The sequence below is a fragment of the Littorina saxatilis genome, linkage group LG11, assembly GCF_037325665.1.
Source record: "Littorina saxatilis isolate snail1 linkage group LG11, US_GU_Lsax_2.0, whole genome shotgun sequence".
NCBI lineage: Eukaryota > Metazoa > Mollusca > Gastropoda > Littorinimorpha > Littorinidae > Littorina > Littorina saxatilis.
Window position 1 is genome coordinate 32,547,846 of NC_090255.1, and position 23,205 is coordinate 32,571,050.

Genomic DNA, 23,205 nt, shown 5'->3' on the forward strand with positions numbered 1-23,205 from the left:
TTGGACCAACAAAAAAGCTGGTCTGTCAACAAGCCACCAAACATCTTATAATATCAAACATTTTATATTGTCAGTGTTGTACGGGCGAATTTGAAATACCATGCGTCGTTATAACCCTCCCCTCTAGTTTACAAAACCACTTGAAATACTCGCAGGTATTGCCTATCGGCTGTGTTTTTGCGTCTAGAATCAAAAACGATAAGAAACCGTCCGCAATAACTTCCACACGTACACACACAGAAAGAGAGAGAGAAAGAGAGAGAGAGAGAAAGAGAGAGGGAGAGGGAGAGAGAGAGAGAGAGAGAGAGAGAGAGAGAGAGAGAGAGAGAGAGAGAGAGAGAGAGAGAGAGAGAGAGAGAGAGAGAGAGAGAGAGAGAGAGAGAAGAAGAAGAGTCCCAGAATTTTACACAGAGAGACAGTTTACAGACAGACAGACAGAAAAATAGACAGGCAGACAGACAGACAGACAGACAGAACGAATGTATGTGTGTGTGTGTATGTGTGTGTGTGTGTGTGTGTGTGTGTGTGTGTGTGTGTGTGTGTGTGTGTGTGTGAGTGTGAGTGCATGCGTGCCTGCCTGCGTGCGTGTGCGAGCGTCCGTACTTGCGTGTGAGTGTGTGTGTCCAAATCTCTAAATTTTGAAGTTAATAAAAGCTGTAACATGCTAGTTATGCGTGTGACTGTCGTAGCCTTGTGTTTTTGAACTTCGTAACTTTGAATTGATCTATTTCCGTCATATTTACATGCAGAGCCACCAAAATCACAAGAACACTGAGCATTATAAGCTAGTCCACGTCATGGGGTCAGATTACGTAGAGGTTACATACCGAGTCTCAGCTAAGCAAGTTCCTGTTTTAAAAATCTCCTTGTATGTATGTCTCTGTTTTTGTTTCCCAAGGTTGGTCTGCTGTTTGTTGTAGTATGTGATTTCTTTTATTTAGATATAATTGCTGCATCTTGTTCTTCTGTAGATCAACTGTGCTGATTGATTGGAGCAACTTACTTTTCATATCTACTGAAGGCGCCAACAAACATTGTTATACATTGTAAATGGCCCTCAGTTGGGTTTTTTTCGCGCTTTCTGAGTCTATCGCATTCGTGAATGCTCACACACACACACACACTCCACTTTAAACCCATCTCCACCAGGTCCGTGGCCTGTGTTTGCAGATATCACACTCACAAAACTGCCAGAAAAAGAAAGAAAGTGTGAATTGTCCATTTTGCCAATGGCGGCTGTCCGAGCATCATAACATAAGACAGGAAGGAGGGGGGGGGGGGGGGGGGCTGGAGAGAGAGACGGGGGAGTAGGATGACATAATTAATACATTTATCAATTAATTCAAATGTATTCTCTACATAATCAGAGCTGTAAAACATTCAGCATAACCTTACTGGTATAATTACATTCAAATTGGGAATGTATACACGTTAATGATACGTTCCCAGCGTTTTTTAATTACGGCCCAATGCAAGTAAATATAACTGAATTATAAAAATGGAAATAAAGAGAGCTATACACAGATTTCAAACAGCAAGGACAACATCAACAACAAAAACCTACCAATTAACCAACCTAAAACAGATACTGACTACATACACATAGCACGGTGCATTCAGCTCCCCACTTTGGACAGCCAACAACAAGCACAGGTCTGGTAACCTGAACCCCCCCCCCCCCCCCCATGAGCAAGCAAAGCATCTACAGTTCTGGTAATTTCTACATCAACCCCTCCACCTTTTCTAGACCTACAGAAGAAAACTGACAACCTGAGGGTCGGCCGAAGTAGGATTCACTGCAACGGACCTCACTGTGGCACAAGCACCCAAAGCACATGGACTAGTATCCTCTTTGCCCGAAGCAATGCTTCCCATGCTCAAAGCGTCATTCTCTGCACCAACTCCAGCCGAGTTGACAGTCTGTTTGCCCGCTCTATTCAAAGCGTGCGTGTCTGTAGCACTGGCATTTGCTCTATCTGTTCCGCCTTCAACAAGTCCTGTTCTGTTGTCCACCGGGTCCTCCCTATGTGTTGTATCCGATTCTCCTAAAGATGCTTCTCTTCCCGCTTCATGCGTAACTTTTTCTGTAACAGCTGAACTAAGCACACGTAAATCACACATCGCATGCACCTTACCCGCTGAAGCGTAAGCATTTGTTGCACCTGAAGCAAGGTCTGCTTTGCTTTCTAAATTGTGGAGTTCACTTGCTCGTGAGCCAAGCACTGCATCCCCCGAACAAGCACCGCTACCTGCGTTTGAATTATGTTTGATGTTAAGTGTACTGTGAAAATCCGTTTCTTTTAAATCATGATTGGTGTCTGCTGGAATATTTGGAAGCAAGCTACTCGTTCCCGAATCATGCACCACACTCACTAAACCGCACACTTTTGGTACACCAACACCACTAAGCACGTTGCTTGCTCTCCGCACCTGTTCATCTTGTTCTTGCGTATCCACTGCATCCATACGACGATCAGGACCTCGTGCATCCGCTGGATTGGAAACACCACTTCCTGCAGCGCCTTGAAGATCTGCCATTGTTATACCCGCCGTATCTCGATCTCCTACATTATACACCTGTTTCGCCACAGCATGTGTCTGCCCCACTGTATCCATTCTTTGTGCAGCGAAGTCAAACTCCATTTCAATAGAATCAGGACTTCTCTCGCCCTCTGTATCCACCTCTCCCACAACCATCTCCCTCTCTGTTTCAACAGAATCAGGACTTCTCTCGCCCTCTGTATCCACCTCTCCCACAACCATTTCCCTCTCAGTTTCAACAGAATCGGGACTCATGTAACCTGTTGTGTCCATGTCATCAACGCAAGATCTACTCTCCGTGTCCATAGAATCGGGACTCCTCATCCTTTCTGAACACAACTCGTGCACGGAAGATTCCCCTTCTCCATCGAAGACATTTGAATTTTCCTTCCCAGCAGTGTCCCGTTCGCGTCGCATATTATCCGTTGCTACGTGGGAGTCCCTTTTCCCCACGAAACGCAGAACAGAGTTGGGCGAAGACATTCCATCCGAATCTTCGTCACTTTCAACGCTCTCAACACACACGCTAATGTCAGCAACCTCCACTCCATGCATGGAACCACTAGGAGATGGGGTGCTTCTGGGCCCCTCAGCACGATTCTTTGCTTCCACAGGAGGACCCACCTCCAGTCCACCACCACTAACACCTGGAGGGGTGGGTGACGGCGTCCCTATAAGGTCATCCACATCGCGAACAGTGACCACAGAACTCCGTCCAGAGATGGAGGACTGCGTGTCGTACTCTGGCACCAGAGTTCTGTTGTTGAACACATTTCTGGCATCCCAGGAAGGGGACTGCAGGGACTGCAGTGCGGCGATCATGCCTGTGTTTGCTGGGTACCCTTGGGTTGAAAGCTGGCGTGGACCAAGAGTCTCTTCGCCCGACTGAGAACTGGGGTCTGCTGTTAGACTGTTAGCGACATTTTCCTTCGTTTGTGAGAAGTTGGACTTTGTGTGGAGCTTCTGTGAGTTGTTACCAACTAGCGAAGGAAATCGTAATCCCCATTTATCGTAATGAAATGACGGGATGCTATTCTCTCTCTTTCTCACAGGCTGAGGAGAGGGTCCTTTCAGAAGTCTTGAGATCTTGTCCAGTACTGATTCCTTGTTTCCAGGGCAGTACAGCACAGCCGGCTCATCTTGCACTGCACCCTGATCCTGACTGACACCCATGTGCAGTGACGGACGACGATACGCTGGATAACACCCTGAAGCGCTGTCCAACTCGTCGTCCGCCAAGTAATACTCGTCCCCGCAAGGAGAGAAAAGAGAAGGAGAGAGCCCATGGTCGGAGTCCGTACATTCTGAGAACTCTGAAGCAGGCGGGACAAGAGCGCACTGATTCAGAGAACACCTCGCACACAAGGAAGTAAAAGAACACCCAGAGTATAATCCTTGCTGAAAGGAGAACTGGCAGCCGCAGCCTCTACACATCAGAATGTCTTTCGTAGGCAGCACTGGCCGTGGCAAGTAAGAAGTGTTTGTTAAGTTCAGGCCGCTCTTGAAGGCACTGTATGCCAGGCCACCACCAACTGCACCATCAGCAGACTCCATGGAACTGGTGTCATCCAACTGGTATACATTCTTCTCGTTCAGGTTCCAGGGTTGGTCATCGCCCGCAACGCTGTAGGTCAGGTCACATACTTTGACGGCACTTCCGTCAGCAGAAATGATGGAACGAGAGTCGTCAAACTGGTGCAGATTCCAGGGTTGGCTCGCCAAGTCATCGCTCTTAACACTATACGTAAGATCACCTGCCTTGAAGACACTGTCGTCGACAGAAACAATAGAGCGAGAGTCATCTAGCTGAGAAGGCCCCCTTTCGTTGAGAGTCCAAGGTTGACCCGAATGGCTGCCTCCCTCGGAGCTATACTCTTGACCATGAGCCTTGAAGACACCCCCACAGCCACCAGAAACGATGGAATTGTGAGAGTGATCAGCATGGTACAGACCCTTCTCGTTGAGAATCCATGGTTGTCCCGCATGGTCACCGCCCTCAGCCAAACCACTGAGAATGGACTCCTGGTCGGACAAGAAGTGATCTCTCTCCACCCCGACAACCGAGTCCAGCTCCAGACTGTCCACATCATCGTCATCATCCTCGGCTTCAGTGTCTCTGGAGTAGACGGAGTCATTCAGAGTGTGGTTGAGTACACTGACGCTCTTGGCCAGCGAGTCATCCGTCTCATAGTCACAGGACATAACGCTGAAGAAGCTCTGCCTCCTCCTCCATAGGTCTTGATGGTCGTCTTTCATCATGCTGTGAGGGGTAGCCATCTTTAAGGGAGAGGGGTTGGAACGTCCACAAGAGAAGGTTCAGAAGGTTCTTGAAACCAGGCTTGGAAGTTTCAAAGAAGAAAGTTCAGAATGAGCATGGCTGAAAGTTTGGAAGGTTCATAGGAACATTTGTTCCTAATGTTCATCACTTCATGGCTGAAGGTTTGGAAGGTTCATAGGAGAGTTGGTTCTGAATGTTCCTGGGAGAAGGGTTGGAATACTCATGGCAGAAGGCTTGAGAAGTCATGGGAGAAGGATAAGAAGTTCAAGAGAGACGGTTTGGATTTTTCACGAAAACTTGTGATAAGATTACGAAATCGAATGTTTATGGGAGATTATCTAGAATGTGCATGACAGAAAGTTTGGAATCTTTATGGGAGAAGATTTGGAATCAGTGAAAATTCCTGACAAGAGTATGACGAACGTGTTCGGCTTGTTACGAAACTTCGTCTGCAGTAACAGTTTAGCGAAACAAATGCAATGAGAACACTTTTCTATGCAAATGCAGAAGCTTGCCGATTCAAAGGAATGTAACACTCTTCACTCAGAACTGTTCCACAATCAGAGTTTCAGCCCTCGTCAAGCAGTGTCTCAGATACTATTTCGCAAGGCCAAGAAGCTCTGAAGTCCTGTTCTCTGTGATTATCGTTGAAGACTTTAGAGTTGTAGAGAATGTGGATAATGTTCACCAAACAATGTCACTCTTTCTGGTGTACCACGATTCACGATAGTGGCTATTGAAGTTTGTCTGTCACAGAAAGCATAATATAATGATGTCTTGACACACATCCACCAGGAACAAAACGAATGATCGTGTAATTTCTTCATGACTCGGTCGCCATTAAATCTCGTCTTTCTTTCAAACGGAACGATCTCTCTACCAGAGAGTGTAACAGTAGTCAGTATCAATGTTCTCTGTGTCCCAAACACCTATATTCCTGCAAGCAACACCATTGCCAACACACTCAGTGACACTAATCACTGCATTGTTAGACATTTCCTTTTATGGAGAATCACCAATTCCTCGAAAGAAAATAATTATCATGGCCACAATGAAGGAATCAGAAAATCCAAAAAATTGACACACTAATACCGCTTTTGAACACGATGTGTCACCGTCACACAAAGTCAATTCGAGTCACGAAATGAACTCACTGCGAGCGGCGGTATACATTCTAATTCATAGGTAATTTAACCTATATGTGTGTCATCCATACAGGTAACAGGAACTCTCCGTTGAGCCCAATATTGCTGGTGTGCTGACTAATACTACTCGAGGTTGCCAGAATTGAATGCAACACACAACAACTCCCCAAGATCTATTCAAACCGCTAGCTCACCGCCTAGAAGGAGGGGAAGAATACAGAAATAACTCTCTTTGACAGTTAACGTTCCGCGACAGCGGTTACGAATATAAGCAGGTCACCTGGCTTTTCAGAAGGCCGTTCGTCACGATTATAGTTATGAAGACCGTGTCATCATTGCATCCAAATATTGTTAAGTGGATCTTTAAAAATTTGAGTCTACAAAATAATGCAACGCGGATGTTTGACAATTAAAACTCTAAAAAGCTGGGGTCTGCGAGTTTTTGTGTTTTGCATTAAAACTAGGTGTCCCTCCATGAAAGTCAAAAGAGCTTCCCACACTAAAAATTTGGGAGAGCGACTGAGGTTTAGTAGTATACAGTCTGTTACACAATGTATTAACCGAAGCGTCCCAGCTTTCGATTTACACCTAATAAACAGATAATTTAAGTAGTTTTCAGATAAAAATCGAAATAAAAATATGTTTAAATAAATAACCATGGCTGAACTAATCGTAATCCGTACATCATTCAGTTAGTCACATTTGAAGAGCGTGTATTTCAAGAAACTCACTTCCACCCAAGAATCCTCCTCCTTATTTCAAGGTCTGCAATGTTCAGACACAGCAGGAGTAAGGGACAAACAATGTTATTCTACGATAAATTCATCATGGGGCATTTTCTTTCTTCGCTTCTAACAGAGCCATATTATTTTGCAAGTGTAATGCGTCAACAATGAGGGGCCGTTTGCTCTGTACAGCTCCAATGATTACTTGCAGCACAACACGATTGCTGTCTCCATCTTTTTCAGGGGGTCATTGGCTTGTCACAACATCTTGTCATGGTGCGACCATCTGTTTTAGGCCCCGGGGAATACGTTGCATCATCTTTTGTCTCTCCGTCTAGCAAATCGAAGTCTTCGCTTACCCGGCTTCAGCGTACGTCTAGACAGCCCAGCACATAATTATTGCAGTGCGCAGTTAGTCACTATCGATCTTAAAGCATTTTCCAAAAGTAGGTGCTTCGTCTGGCAAAATCACTGAGAATTAGAGCGTTTCTTTTTGCCGGTAACCTGAGACTGAGTGTCGATCAGCAGGAGATGCTCTAATATGTGACAGTAATTAATCTTTTGGCTAGTGATAATACATTACATGTGTATGCGGAAACATTCTCCCAAAATGTTCATGTTCTTACATAATCATATTTATATAATTCTTTTAGATTCTATACAGTTCCATGCGTCTTTGCTTACATTCAACCGCTGATGTCACAGCAATCAATTTGTTCGTGCAATAATTGTGTATACACATTTCCTGGCATCTTCGTTTACCCCCTCTTTTGTATTTATTTTATTTTATTTGTTTGCACTATTATTTGGTTCTTGTCTATGTAGTTCTTTGAATCAGCCATTACAATCTACAGCTGTCTGTATTGTACTCCTCCAGCCAACCCAGAGCCTAGAGCTAAGAATAATTGCATTCAATTCACTCGCCCCTTTCCAACCGCAAAAGAGTATGTGAAAGCCGAGAAGCTAGTCTCTACCGAAGGTGCTAAATCAGTAAATGATACGTTGTGGAGGAACCGTCTGCATGAACTGAAATGTTGTAAGGGGGGCTGTGAACAAGTCACTCAAGGTGTTTTTTTGAGGAAGGTACTAACAAAGACATTGGAATATATTTGGTACTATTTCTAGCAACGGTCTGTCAGTGTCAGGCAAAATCGATTCCCTACGATTTCACGGATGACAAAAACGTTGAACCAGTTCCTGGTTGAAATCAAAACTGAATAAATGTAAAGATCGCTGACGCCCCCTCACACACTTCCAAAACCTAACTGTCAATCTCCAGTCAATCCACATAGATATATAAAAGAAAGATGCACTTGACAGATCTTTCCGAGAGTAAGTATTCAACTTGACCCCAGCCTTTGAGTCATTTCAAAAACATTCCTCCTGTGTACTTAACCCTGCGAAGAGTTTCTACTTTAGTGTTAACAGTCAGAATCGTCCATGGCACACTTTTGGCACTTACGTATCAATGGAGTACAAACACAATTTAGAGAAATCGCCCTCACAAGTGTTACAGATGCTGTCACATTAGATTATTCCATTCGTCCACAAGTTGTCCATATGGGATTTTTATTCGGAATGGAAGATATATTTGGTAAACCTCATCTCATTAAGAATATGTGCTTCAGAGTCAGTATCATATTATCATGAATATATATATCTTAATGTCTGCAATCACAACGAAAATGACTCATTAGACTGCAACAGTCAACTCCTGTACTTCAGGTTTTCCACCGCATCGGTCTACCATTTGTCCAAATATACCGATTTTTTTTCGGTGTCGCCTGCATCCGCCACGACAATGCCACACTTAAACTGAAATTGTCTACTCAAAAACTACAGGTTTCCCAATACATTAATCAATAATTTGTAGAAATACATCCATAATTCTTGCCGACTGCAATCGCCACGAAATGACACACTGAAACTGCAGTATTGAATTCCTAAGTATACCACAAGTTTTTACACACTGCATTGATCCAGAATATGTAGACATATCCTTATTTCTTGAGTCATCTGCTATCGCCACTACAATGACACACTGAAATCTCAGCATTCAACTCCTTTATCACAGTTTTCTTCCTACATCGGTACATAACTTGTACAACTATCCCGATTCCTTGCCGCCTGCAATCGCCACGAAAACGACACATATGAAACTGCAGTAGTCACCTCTTAAACTGCAGGCTTTCTCCTCACAGAATGAAGTCGGATATATGCGGTCTTGTAGTCCGTCTGCTAAATGTCAAAACGTTTTTTCTTCTTTTTCATTTTTTCTGCTCTTGTTGTCTTGTTTGCTCACTCCCTTCAGTCCTCTCAAACACCTTTCGAAACGCACACACCGCAAACGTTACCCCCTTCACAAACTGTAATGGTGGTTTTAAACGCTGACAGTCTTGTATAGCTCCTGCTTTTCTTTGGGTAGCAAACACTTAATATTCCAACTGGTAAAAACAAATAGTACTTTTCGCAGTGTCAGTTCTCGTGTGACCCAACTAAAAAAAACACACGTTTATTTTGGTTCTTAAGGCCAAAAAAAAAAAATAGGTCTGTTTACGGTAACCCGACCGACCCTAGTTTTTTCGCGCGACCCTAGACTTTTTTTTGGCATTTGGGGAAAAAAAAAAAAAAAATCTCGGTTTTTTTGGCAAAATAACGTAAAAATATGGTTTTTTGGAAAAAAAAAAAAAAAAAAAAAAAAAAAAAACCAATCCCGACCTACCGACCCTATTTTTTTGGCCTATGTTACCGTAAACAGACCTATTTTTTTTTTGGCCTAAACTCAATTTGCATATTGGCACAATTTTCTAGTTAAGAGCTAGTCAGAGATATTCTTGTTTTGAAGTTATTAAGTTTGCTCTTTCGTTTTCCTTTCCGTCGGTGCACATTTGTTTCCACTTCGACATCATGTAACTTCTGTGTCCCTTTGTGCTCAGTGGTTTCAAAACCACACGTTCAATCGCTTGCGGTCTCAAGGCAAATACAACCGCTCCTGTGCCAGTATAGGGAGGTGCACCTTGCGTCTAATGGTAAACCATTTGTTTGTCTTTTCTTGTTACTGTTTGTTTCGCAATTCTGCACCTTATTTTCTTCCTCTTCCTTTCCTCTAAAGGGCCGAATTTTCTTTCAGGGGTAGGTAGTGCGTGCACTGCATTTCTACATCATCAAGCTAGTTTGATGTTTGAGTCACTCAGTTTGTACTGGCAAGGGTGTGTATAAACATGTCAAGGTAAACTCTTACCTTTGTTGTGGTGTATCTATTTAAATATATATGTGTTCATACAGCGGTACTATTAAACGTGTGTACGCAGGGTGATGAGAGAGAGAGAGAGACAGACTGACAGACAGAGAGAGAGGGGGGGGGGGGGGGGAGGGGGGGGGGGGGGGGGGCGTAATCCAATCCGGTTCAAGCCACGACACTAAAATAAATTTCAAAACCCAACGTCCTGCATGCATCAAAGTCGTATTGATGCAACAATATTTCACTACATAATGCTCTGTGCAGAACTCTTTGTTTTCATTGACATTTTTTCCTGGGACATTATTGACAGACAGCGATGGCCAGACTGAAATAATGTCAAACACTGATTAACCTGCAACTTGCACAGTTCGTTCGTTAGTACAGTAGCTTGTCCAAACAATGAGTAACCTGCAACTTGCACAGTTCGTTCGTTAGTACAGTAGCTTGTCCAAACAATGAGTAACCTAGAAAACAGCTTGTCAAGTGTCACACTGGAAGCGTAGACAGTGCGCGCGCGCGAGAGAGAGAGAGAGAGAGAGAGAGCGAGAGAGAGGAGAGAGAGAGAGAGTTGGTGAAAGAGAGAGAGAGAGAGAGAGAGAGAGAGAGAGAGAGAGAGAGAGTGTGTGTCTGTGTGTGTGAACGTGCGTGTGTGTGTCTGTATGTGCGCGCGGGCATGTGTATCTCTGCGTGTGGAACGGATCAAAGGACAATGAATTAACAGCCTACCTCGATAGCTGTTAATTAGCAGCTTATTTTCGCACACAAGTCACACATTTTCGGTTATCTGCGTCTGCTTTGTTCTGTGCTTCAGGTGCACCCAAATACTACAGACTTCAAACAAAACATCACAAGTTTAAATCGCTCTCATCAACCACCCCCAACCCCTACTTTTACCCAACCCCCAGTTTCTCCCCAACCCCTAGTTTCTCCCTTTTCACTGCTAAACAAGCAAATGAACCCAATTAAGTTTCTGCATGGGCCTCATGTTTTCAACAGGCGCCTGAATGGAGTCAGTTAACTTCTTTTCTCATTTTGTTCGCCAGCACAGAAGAGTGGATCAGGACTATTCACCACAGGTGAGGTTAAAACACATGCAGTATACAGCAATGAATTTGAGTACCTGTGCCAAGCGGCTTTAAAGTTTTAACACTAAAACAAGTCGCGTAAGGCGAAAATACAATATTTAGTCAAGTAGCTGCCATTTTTCAGCAAGACCGTATACTCGTAGCATCGTCAGTCCACCGCTCACGGCAAAGGCAGTGAAATTGACAAGAAGAGCGGGGTAGTAGTTGCGCTAAGAAGGATAGCACGCTTTTCTGTACCTCTCTTTGTTTTAACTTTCTGAGCGTGTTTTTAATCCAAACATATCATATCTATATGTTTTTGGAATCAGGAACCGACAAGGAATAAGATGAAAGTGTTTTTAAATTGATTTGGACAATTTAATTTTGATAATAATTTTTATATATTTAATTTTCAGAGCTTGTTTTTAATCCGAATATAACATATTTATATGTTTTTGGAATCAGCAAATGATGGAGAATAAGATAAACGTAAATTTGGATCGTTTTATAAATGTTTATTTTTTTTTACAATTTTCAGATTTTTAATGACCAAAGTCATTAATTAATTTTTAAGCCACCAAGCTGAAATGCAATACCGAACCCCGGGCTTCGTCGAAGATTACTTGACCAAAATTTCAACCAATTTGGTTGAAAAATGAGGGCGTGACAGTGCCGCCTCAACTTTCACGAAAAGCCGGATATGACGTCATCAAAGACATTTATCAAAAAAATGAAAAAAACGTATGGGGATATCAATCCCAGGAACTCTCATGTCAAATTTCATAAAGATCGGTCCAGTAGTTTGGTCTGAATCGCTCTACACGCACACACACACACACACACACACATACACACACACATACACACACACATACACCACGACCCTCGTTTCGATTCCCCCTCGATGTTAAAATATTTAGTCAAAACTTGACTAAATATAAAAAAAGGCCTCTGAAACATTTCTGTGCGCAATTCGCTCGCCTTTTCGCCTTGGCGAAGGGTGCAAACATGCCACAGTCTGAAACAACACCGCCGGGACCTGGCTGTTTAGGGGGAACAAACCTAGCACATCACCGGTAACTCGGCGACAGCCTCTTTAAACCCCTTACCCTTTCTGCCCCTTTCTAAGCCGGGCAAAGCGCAGGCCCATGACACTGGTTTCAGTGATTGTGTGTGTGGTAGGGGGGGTGTCTTCCGTGTGTGGCAGCTCTCTCTATATATACTCGCTTAACTACTAAGCTCAAGGCTTGTTGGTTGTGTTTTCTTTATTGCTCCACGGATCTACTCGACTGAAAGACTCACAGTCCTACCAAAAAATATACAACTAACCAAAAGAAAGAACGCAGCCGTGATAAAATCTGACGTGAAAACATGTATCCAAACAGTGACAGATTTACTGAAGTTTTACAAATTATAGGAAGGAACCCACAATCTTCCTTTCTTCGTCCTGACCCAGTGACGGCGTAATGTGCCTGTGGCGCAAACGTCTGCACAGGAGAGGCCAACTTCTGTAACATTTCGCATGCATGTTTATTTAGAACATCGTGTTTGAGTAACAGGACCGGGGGTATTTGAGGAGGGTTTTTTTCTTCATTATTTAAAAAAAATTTTTTGGGGGGGTGGCTGTAATGAATTGAGTTAGCACCTGGACGGCTCCGAAGGTGACTGTTTTTCCTCTAGCGCTTTTTTTTCTGTCGTTTTCTGATTTATTTCTTTTTTTATTTCCAAATAATTATGTGTCCTTAAGCACTCCCCCGCCTCTGCCCAGTGTTTTTATTCAACCTCAAGCGACAGAATTTATATCTCTCACGATTCTCCGTGTTGTAAAAGGTGATGGCTTGATGACTATTATGATAAACGTTCGGGCATGCGTATCCGTGTGTGCGGGGTGGGTGGGAGGGGGGGTTGCAGCGGTTCCGTTCAGCGCAGACTTTCTTATTCAAGTGTAATATTCAATGCTGGTTTTAATACAAAATCTCCAAAGAAGAAGAAGAAGAAGAAGATGAAGTCTTGGCACACCACTCAACTGTCTGATTGAGATGGGAGGGCTGTGATCATACAGCTTGTATTGAGTTGGCTTCAGAACACAGATAACTTGACTTTGAAGACGTTACATGAATAGATAAGCTACGCGTTACGCCCACGCCCCCCCCCCCCCCCACACGCACACACATGCCCACTTACACACAAACTCGGGAGGATGAAGAAACAGAGAGAGGGACACAGACAGACAGACAGAAATACTGAAAATGGGGGGACACAGCGCGATGTATTTTTTCTGACAGCTGAGACAAACCCACACTGCCCATGCAAGCCTGCATGCTCTCTCGATCTCCTGAATCATCAAACCTTACTCACGGACAAGTCTTCCAGGGAAGACAGCAAATCGCAGACGTCGTCTTCGGAATCGCGGACACCTCCTCTTATCCAATCGTCTTCCCCATCAAGGTCCAGCTGGTCAAGACTAGCCAGCGACTCGCCACTGCTGGAGCTCTCCAAGCTCTCGCAGCTCTTCAGCATAGGTGAGAAGCAAAAGCGCACAGTTTTCTGCACGCGCACGGCCATCACGTGCTGTATGACTCACTGCTGACCTACATTCGTTGTCAAGGTCTGTTTAACAACACATGGACGTCTGCGGTGCAGGCTAAAACATCTAGCCAAGACCGCACTGTTGAGCCACTCAGAATGAGGTGTTCCCACCACTGTCGTAGCACTGGTTAGGGCAAGTGGGTCGGATGGCTGCACGTGTAGTAACGTGTGAATGTTCCTTTGCTATCATTATGAGCTCACCTTGAACACGGAAGGATTCTTGAAGTAAGCAGGATACCCAAAGCCTTAATCTGTGTTTCTGTCTTTATGTAGAGGCAGGCCTCAAACGTTCGGAAGAAAGAAATCACGATTCACTCTCCGAGCCAGGAACAAATGAATTCAGAACAAATTTCTCAAAATAGAACTAGCATCACACGTTGAATGAACAGCAACACATCCGTCCTTCAGACTTGAGAGCATTATAACACGCCCAGCTGGGGCAAAAACAAACCCACGTAGTCACACACCGCTGTTAATCCGTTTCTGAAACCAAAATCGATGTGTTCCCCAAGGCTGTCACTAGTAAGTCTCCGTATGGCAAAGGCTCACAAAACACACAAAAAAGATGAATACATCCACCATAACACAGCATCAAACAGCCGCGCAAGAGAATCGGATGGTCACCCCACGTTTTCACGAGAAACTGTGGCTGAGCACTGACTGAAGCATACTCCACATGCAAAATATATCCTGTGACTGCAGAAAGACGCACCACAGACAACCGAAATGGTCAAACTGTACCAGGGTTCACTAAAGTCAAACTGTCTTTAACAAACTCCACACGACACAGAATAGTCAAATTGTACATCACCAAAATGAAAAGTGTCTTCCACAAACTCCACACGAAAAATTATAGTCAAACTGTACGTTCACCAAAAGAAAATCGTCTTCCAAAAACTCTTCACAGACGCATCTAACGTCGTCATCGTCCTCAAACCGTGACCGAAGCGAGGTGAAACGGAAGCCCCAAAAAGTTCAGAAACCACGGTATCGTTTCACTTCTCTCTTCCAACACTAACAGACAGCTGGTCAAACGATTACCGGTCAAACTGTGCGATTAGTGAAGATTACTAAAACTGACGTCCACCAAGTCCACACAGCTACCATATCACCATCATCGTCTTCAAACCGTGAAGCGAGACGGTGGAACAGGAGCCAGAAAAGTTGAGAAAACGGGTATCGCTTCCTCCTCCTCTCCCCAACGGACAGCTGGTGCTGCTAGCACAAGATTTTTGCAGAAAGTGTAGGAGGCCTGGGTAGCAGACCTTACCTTGCCTTACGTGTAATACCTATCTTGTCCGATTACTCATCCCCCCCTCCATGCGGTGCGCTGGGCTTTCTTTGTCTGCGTTTTCCCACGACCTCCTTCACACCCCTCTAGCTTCTGGTTTTCTTTTTTCTTCCGATACCGGCGTTTCTCCAAGGATGCTCAGGTATTCATTTTTTTCTGTGCTGCCCTAAAAGCCTCGCCCCTCTGCTTTGCAGTTCCATCATCTGTCCTTCGGCCCCAGTCTCTCTCTCTCTCTCTCTCTCTCTCTCTCCCCCCTCTCTCTCTCTGTGACTATCTCTCCTTTTTTCTTTCATGGCTCCCAACCGCCTCTCTCCCTCTTCTCTCTCTCTCTCCATTTTCACGTTCGCTCTTTTTCTCCCTTGACCCCTCATCCGCACCCCACCCCCACCATCCCTCTCTCTCTCTCCCCCCCTCTCTCTCTCTGACTATCTCCTTTTTTCTTTCATGGCTCCCACCCGCCTCTCTCTCTGTCTCTCTCCGTTTTCTCGTTCGCTCTTTTACTCCCTCGACCCCTCTCATCCGCACCCCCCCCCCCCCCACCTTCCCGCTCTCCCGCCCCCCCCCCCCTCTTTCTCTCTCTCTCTGACTTTCTCTCCTTTTTTGCTGTCATGGCTCCCACCCCACCCCCCCCTCTCTCTCTCTCTCTCTCTCTCTCAGGTAAGCGAATAAAACATCTGGCGATTTAACCAGCCCTTCGCCAGCCCCCTTCTCCCAAGTCGCAGCCTTCCAACCCTTTTCAGTCGGACTTCAAAACAGCAAGTATGTTGCTCATTCTCTTAGGACAGAGCTCCACCCTCCCGTTTTGACGCGGCAAACACCATTCTTTATTTTTCTTTTCTTTTTTTCTACGAGAGACAAAGAAGTAAAGAGATGTCGTTCTTGTTCCAGATGGTGCAGGAAAATATAATCGACCCCCCCTCCCTCCCCCCTAATTGTAAGACATCTTGAACGTCTTAACAGAGAGGGAGCCTTTAGATAGATGTACATTTACAGATGTTACTTATAGAAAATCTTGAAATCTAGGGTCTTAAACGGCTGGGTGGGGCGGCGGGAGGAGGAGGAAGAGGAGGGAGGAAGGAGGAGGGGGTAGTCTTAAAGCAGGGGTATTACATCAGTGGGGGGGGGGGGGGGGTTACTGTACAGCAAAAATAAACTCCACAGTCTGTTACATACTTCTATATTCGTTTCAACCACAGTTGTGGCTGACTTTCTAAAGTTGACAGCATGTTGTAGCATACACAGTCCTAAACATTATATAGCCTGTATAATACAACATGCACAGGGGAAAAACCCACATATGTATGACGCACGTCTGCTAGAAGTAGAACCACAGAGATCGCGTCTGAAAAGTTTAAACATTTTTAATAAAAAGTCTTAGTCGAAATACATCTGAGAAAGAAAAACAAGTCGCGTAAGGCGAAATTACTACATTTAGTCAAGCTGTGGAACTCACAGAATGAAACTGAACGCACTGCATTTTTTCACAATGACCGTAGTCCGCCGTTTGTGCAAATGGCAGTGAAATTGACGAGCCTGTTTAGCGCGGTAGTGGTTGAGCTGTGCTGCATAGCAGTAAGCACGCTTTTCTGTACATCTGTTCGTTTTAACTTTCTGAGCGTGTTTTTAATCCAAACATATCATATCTAGGAACCGACAAGGAATAAGATGAAATTGTTTTTAAATCGATTTCGGAAATTTAATTTTAATCATAATTTTTTATATTTTTAATTTTCAGAGCTTGTTTTTAATCCGAATATAACATATTTATATATTTTTGGAATCAGAAAATGATGAAGAATAAGACAAACGTAATTTTAGATCGTTTTATAAAAACATAATTTTAATTACAATTTTCAGATTTTTAATGACCAAAGCCATTAATTATTTGTTAAGCTTCCAAGCTGAAATGCAATACCAAAGTCCGGCCTTCGTTGAAGATTGCTTGGCCAAAATTTCAATCAATTTTATTGAAAAATGAGGGTGTGACAGTGCCGCCTCAACTTTTACAAAAAGCCTGATATGACGTCATCAAAGACATTTATCCAAAAAATGAAAAAACACGTCTTGGGATATCATACTCAGGAACTCTCATGTAAAATTTCATAAAGATCGGTCCAGTAGTTTACTCTGAATCGCTCTACACACACACACGCACAGACAGACACACACACACCACGACCCTCGTCTCGATTCCCCCTCTATGTTAAAACATTTAGTCAAAACTTGACTAAATGTAAAAAGGAGAAAGGTGGGAGTAGGGGGGGGGGCGGGATGGGGGGGGGGGGGGGGGGGCGTTGCGGTAACTGAAGCGGGGACATCCAATCAACTTTCAAACCCATTACCGTAATAATCTATTTTGATACCACGTTTCAAAGGTAGCTCCTTCTTTCCTTCATCTTCCATTCTCGATACTCCCACCTCATCAATCCCAACCCTACCCCCCCCCCCCCCACCCCTACCCCCCCCCCCCCCCCCCCCCCCCCCCCCCCCCCCCCCCCCCCCCCCCCCCCCCAGTAAAGTAAGCTTACCTTGCTTACCGCGGTCTCTTTCTGTCAGAAGTCAGGTGCCGATCTGATACAAGCAGTTTCTAGGCTCGACTTAACTTTTTCAGCGCCACGCAGCCGTGAAGGGGGGGGGGGGGGGGGGGGGGGGGGGGGGGGACGTGATAAAAATAAGGCAATATCAATTCTGCTTCAGGTTATAGCACAGCAGGGTCGGACCCGTTCTTTTCCAATCAGGTCTCCAATTTCACAACAATCCCTGCATTTCCTCCTTCGGTCGTAATGGATGAATGTATAAAATGTAAGGACTTAGAGAGAGAGAGAGAGAGAGAGAGAGAGAGAGAGAGAGAGAGAGAGAGAGAGAGAGAGAGAGAGAGAGAGAGAGAGAGAGAGAGAGAGAGAGAGAGAGAGAGGAGGGACAGATAGAGAGACAGACATATAATTTATTAATAATAATAATAATAATAATAATAATAACAAGAAGAGCAAACGCTCGATCGAGTCACTTTCGCAGTTCTGAATATTATATGAGGCATCAGATGGACAGGAAGAAATTGCTATTCACAACACAATGAGTCACGTTCACATAAAATTTGAGCCCGGTCACTTTTATAGTTTCCGAGAAAAGCCCAACGTTAAGTTGTGTGTTGCCGAACAGAAAAGGCTAGTTATCTCCCTTGTTTTTCTGATAACGTTCGTAAAAGGCTACAGATGTAAATACTTTGATGTAAAGAATAATCCTACAAAGTTTCAATCACATCCGATGAACTTTGTCAAAGATATAAAATGTCTAATTTTTCCTTTGACGCTGACCTGTGACCTTGAAAAAGGTCAAAGGTCAACGAAACCATCGTTAAAGTGTAGAGGTCATTGGAGGTCACGACTAAACAAAATATGAGCCCGATCGCTTTGATAGTTTCCGAGAAAAGTCCAACGTTAAGGTGGTGTCTACGGACGGCCGGCCGGACGGACTAACACTGACACTGACAGATTACATAGTCACTTTTTCTCAAGTGACTCAATAATAATAATAATAATAATAATAATAATAATAATAAATAACTTTTCTATAGCGCGAGTCCCATCAATTGGCTGGCTCCAGGCGCTTTACAAATTCATTATAGAATAAACTAGCACAAATCAACAAGCATACAAAACATACATTTAACTGAGACATGTATAACACCAAGAACCCAAGCACTAAGCAAAAACTTAGCTATTACTATTAGAGAGAGAGAGAGAGAGAGAGAGAGAGAGAGAGAGAGAGAGAGAGAGAGAGAGAGAGAGAGAAAGAGCAAGGGGGGGGGGGGGGGGGAGACAGACAGAGAGATAGACATAATACATATACAACTATGAGAGTGCAGCAGGGGAAAAACAAGCAAACTGACCGACAAGGACAGGGAGATGGAATGTCACTTGTCAGTCCTGAGTCACACATGATAAGTCATTTGTAGGAAACACACTGCATCTAACTCTAAACCTGTCAGCCCAGTTGACATTCATTCACTCCAAACTGGTACTTGTACATGTATAAATAATTAAACATGCCAGCCATAAACTGGTTAGAACAGCTACTTTAACCTAGTAGATCTCTATGCGCATAAGCAGACAACGAACAACAAACACACTGACTGTTAAGTGTCATTGTCAACTGTTTTTTGAGACACTCTTTTTCTCTAGCACTCTCCCTCTAACTTATGCATGACTGCTATGAAAAGACGATTCTTATTCCCTCAGACATGACTACCTTTGCTTTAACTTTAAGCTGAAGTTTTCAATGTATTTTACGGAAATGGAGAGAGACAGATCTAGGGAGAATACATGTGTGGGAGTATGCGCGTAAATTTATATTGCAAGCATTAATATATCTTCTTCTTCTTCTTCTTGGCGTTCGCAGAGGTTACACAATCAGTCCAGCACTGGTGATAGCATTAATATATAAATATAATATATATATATTATATATGATATATATATATTATAAAATTATATATATATAACATCAAAAATTGTGAAAGAAACAATTGAAAGTCAGCAGAGACTCTCTTCCGAGATTTGTTAAAATCTCTTACCAGAGAAAAGGAGAGAGAAAAAGTATCCCTTCACAGACAGCCTATTATAATTATATATTATCAAACTGCCGCTTAAATGATAACGTGTACATGTAACAGAATACACAGTATTTGGTAACCTAAGTATTATAATGGCCAATGGATGGTTAATAATATTTGTTATGCTTACAACTAAAGCAAATGTGTCTTGGAATGATTTGTATGCTGGCCAAATACTCCACTGCAGAGCCTTTCTTCCTATGCTGTATCATTATAATTGCTGGTCAAACACAGAACTGGAATGAAATATGTCTTATGACATTCTATAATACTGACAATTATGATTTAATAAAGACAATGTCTTACTCATTCGTTATACTTTGACTTTGAGATAGCTAGCACAACATGAAATTGAAAAGCTTGCAGACTCTCATGACACTAAAATTTCACTCGGGACCCCTAATCTTCTCTGATCTGCCAAAACAGACCAATGCCCAGGAACAAGAAAGAGTATCCAAATTCTTTGCAAGATGAACAACTTGGACCAGCTGAAAACTTTTTATCTGTGACCTCTGAGCTGTTTATAGTTTGCACACCAGGCGTGGCTTTAGTGGGTTGTTTTTCTTAGTCTTTCAAAGCTGTGGATTTTTGTGTGTAAACCTTGGGTTCTAGGAAATAATCAAAATGATCAAAAATGAAAATGAAACGAGAGATCTAAGTAAGCAGTCACGCAACCAACATAAGGGGAATCACTCATGCTTTTCCTGCACGATTGTTAATTCCACAGCCCCTCTCCTTATGCACCTACCTTCACCCATATCCTCCCCACCTCCACTCCCATGGCTAACCGGTAACCCTGCTCCCCTTTTTCTTGGTTTTGAGTGACAACACAGGAAACAAAATTTATTTTGGCCGGAGGCAGAGTTTGTATGCAAGAAGACACTGCAATTTATGCACACACATCACAGAACTGCAAACCAGTGTGTACTCAAAAGTTGACACAGTGAAAGACGGTGAGTGAGAGTCACCGCTACAAAAAGAAGGATGGCCTGTTTCAAAAACTGAACAAACAGGAGGAACTAGTCGTCTTTATCTAGTGATGCAGACATCTCAGTGGAATGTTTCGAATGAATCCTCGCCTATTCATTTCATAATGTTGTGCAGTTCTTTTCAAAAAGCTGCCTGACAGGTTACACCTCAAAGGTGGTTATGAATTTATACCAAATGTTGCACAGACACGAGAAAAACAGTCCTTTTTTTCCAACATGATCACTATTTTTACCTGTAGCAAAAGCCACAGGGTCTGCAGCTGTAATTGTAAAAGCCTGCTGACAAAAAGGTAGACATTTCAGAAGTTTCAAGAACAGACAAGAGACTAGTTAGTAACTTAGTACTGTTCTCATTTGTAGCTGACGAAATTGACAAAACAATCAGAAACAAAAATGTAATGTATACATGTATACAAGTATGTGTTATGACTTATGACCTTATGCATTACTTTAAATACAAGATCACAAGATGTGACCAGCATGTCTAGCATAATTATGTTAACATCTGAGATTCTGTAGTAATCTTGCTAAGATTATCAAAAGGCATGGAAAGGTTATACTTGCACCTGGAATGTTAGTTTATAATTTAACGCATGAACCTGAAAGGTTGGCATCACTTTCAAAGCCATACCCAACCTGATGTACCGATATAACAAGGTCACTATAATAACCTCTGTTTATGCAGCATACACTCACTGACTCGATCAGTACCATTTTATTCTGCAGTTTAATTAAGTAATTGCATATCGCATCAGCTTTCAACTTTTCTACATTTAACACTAACAGATTATATGCACAGCCTCTCTTTTAAATCACATGTAATATTAAATATGCAGATATAACAAACCATGTGGAACATCCACGACTAATCTGACCAGCTCATTAAAACAGCCATTGCAGGGTCACTAAACCGATATTGTGATAAAGTGACCAGTTGATTCCAGAAATGACTCACACTCACAGCATGTTGTTTTTATGCATGAGACGATTTATGCCGCAAGCAGATCCAGTATACTGTCATTTTGCTTGGAGAATGAAACATTTCATTAACATCTGTTGTTGGTAGTTGGGTAACAAAACTAACATGAATGAACCACTACAAACAAACAGTACACTCAACAACAGTACACACATTATGAATACATGTGTGAATAGCCTGACACGCGACTTACCATTCTCACTCATTACTAATCGAAAGCTCATTAAATTTAATTTAATCAATGTACGTGTTGGTTTACTTACAAGTTCTGAGTTCAGCTTTGGCAATGCTTTAGAATGGACTGAATAAGCTTATCTTGCAAATTATACCACTTCGCCCTTTGGCTTTGATCAGTACTTACCCTTTGAGAATCATACTCCTCGACTGGTATAATTTCGATGACATCACTGTCTTCAAATTCCACAGACGATGAATCTGCCATCTTCGAACAATTGGTTTTTGAACACACTGACGTTTTTTAACAAAAATCATAAACAAATTTATGCAGCCGATATGATAAGTTCCATCCACCCGCTTTTCGTGGCGTAGAATCTACACATTAAATCCGTCCGTGTCATGAGTAAGGCTGCTTCCACCTTTACACATGTTCCATATTGGCATCGCACCCCTGCATCGGATGCCTGTCTTATGTTTACACACAGCTTGAATTCCTTCTAATTTTGACTCATTCTCGTCGCTGGCGACATTTCTATTCAACTTCCGCTCAGCCAACGCATGCGCACTAAGGAGCGCATGCGTCCTTGGTTTCAACTTGGTGACCTGGGAAAGCAAAAGTACTTCAAGTAGTTCAATCTAGTCGCGGTGGGCTCTCGTATTGTGTGTTTGCGAGTGAGAAAGACGACATTTTAATATGAAGAAAAGATGGAAGTGTCATATTTTCATGGATACTGACTTTATTTTTAAGTCATTCAAGCCGATTATATATTGCACACACAAAAAAGCACCGAAGCAGATCTTGGAACCTTGCAGCAGAGACAATAGAGTCTCTGCTTGCAGTACAGGAAGAGACTATAGAGTATACATCTGTGTACTCTACAGTCTCTGGCAAACACTGTACATAAGGATTCCCATTGTAGTTTCTTTGTCTCTGGTACAGGTTTGGGATTTATGTTTTCACTGAGTACATGAGAATGGGTAGTTTAGTAATCTTGACCTTTAGTGTGTTAAATTCATAGCTCAGAATTCAGAGACATTTTAGCATCCAAAATTGCAGAACCTGCACTTGTAAGCAGAACAAGTCATTTTAGATCCATTTGGAGTCACGGAATGAACTGTACGAATGGTCGGAATGCATTCGTTTACATGCGTCAAAGAAGGAATTATCCTAAGTGGCGACAGGGGAGGCAACTCCTTAGTTTGTTACAAAATCGTAGCCCCTAAGAGATTGAACAAGACAAGTTGGTTTCGCAATTTTGGACACTTTTCTTGATTTTTTAAATTTGATTTTGATTTTGTACTTCTGTCACATTGAAAATGTTATTAACAAAGCAAATAAAATGCCTGGTATCATAAAGATAACCTTTTACTTCGCGAGAAGTTTTTAGAATTGTATTAAGTGCTAGTATTAAATGTAGTCCAACAAGGCCAGATGACGTCCTACCTTTATGGAGCCGCATACTCTCAAGAAACAGACCCTTGATAATCACTGGAGACCAAAGAATACATGTTTTCGACAAATTCAAACAAGAAACAATGAGCCTGAAAGTGGCGAGTATTTTACTCGCCATGGC

At 42.9% G+C, this 23,205-nt stretch overlaps 1 protein-coding gene across 4 annotated transcripts in view; it reads right to left on the reverse strand.

Moving 5' to 3' along the window:
- Positions 1-22,166, reverse strand: part of LOC138980590 (calmodulin-regulated spectrin-associated protein 1-like) — an 86,330-nt gene extending 64,164 nt beyond the window's left edge. For 3 of the 4 annotated variants that reach the window (XM_070353492.1, XM_070353491.1, XM_070353493.1), the window contains exon 1: positions 1,771-3,313. In XM_070353492.1, the coding sequence (XP_070209593.1) occupies positions 1,771-3,096 (1,326 nt within the window). In that variant the 5' untranslated portion in view covers positions 3,097-3,313. Of the gene's footprint in view, positions 1-1,770; positions 3,314-21,815 lie in introns of those variants that run through there. The other variant, XM_070353494.1, reaches the window with a different exon arrangement.
- Positions 22,167-23,205: the final 1,039 nt, after the last annotated feature.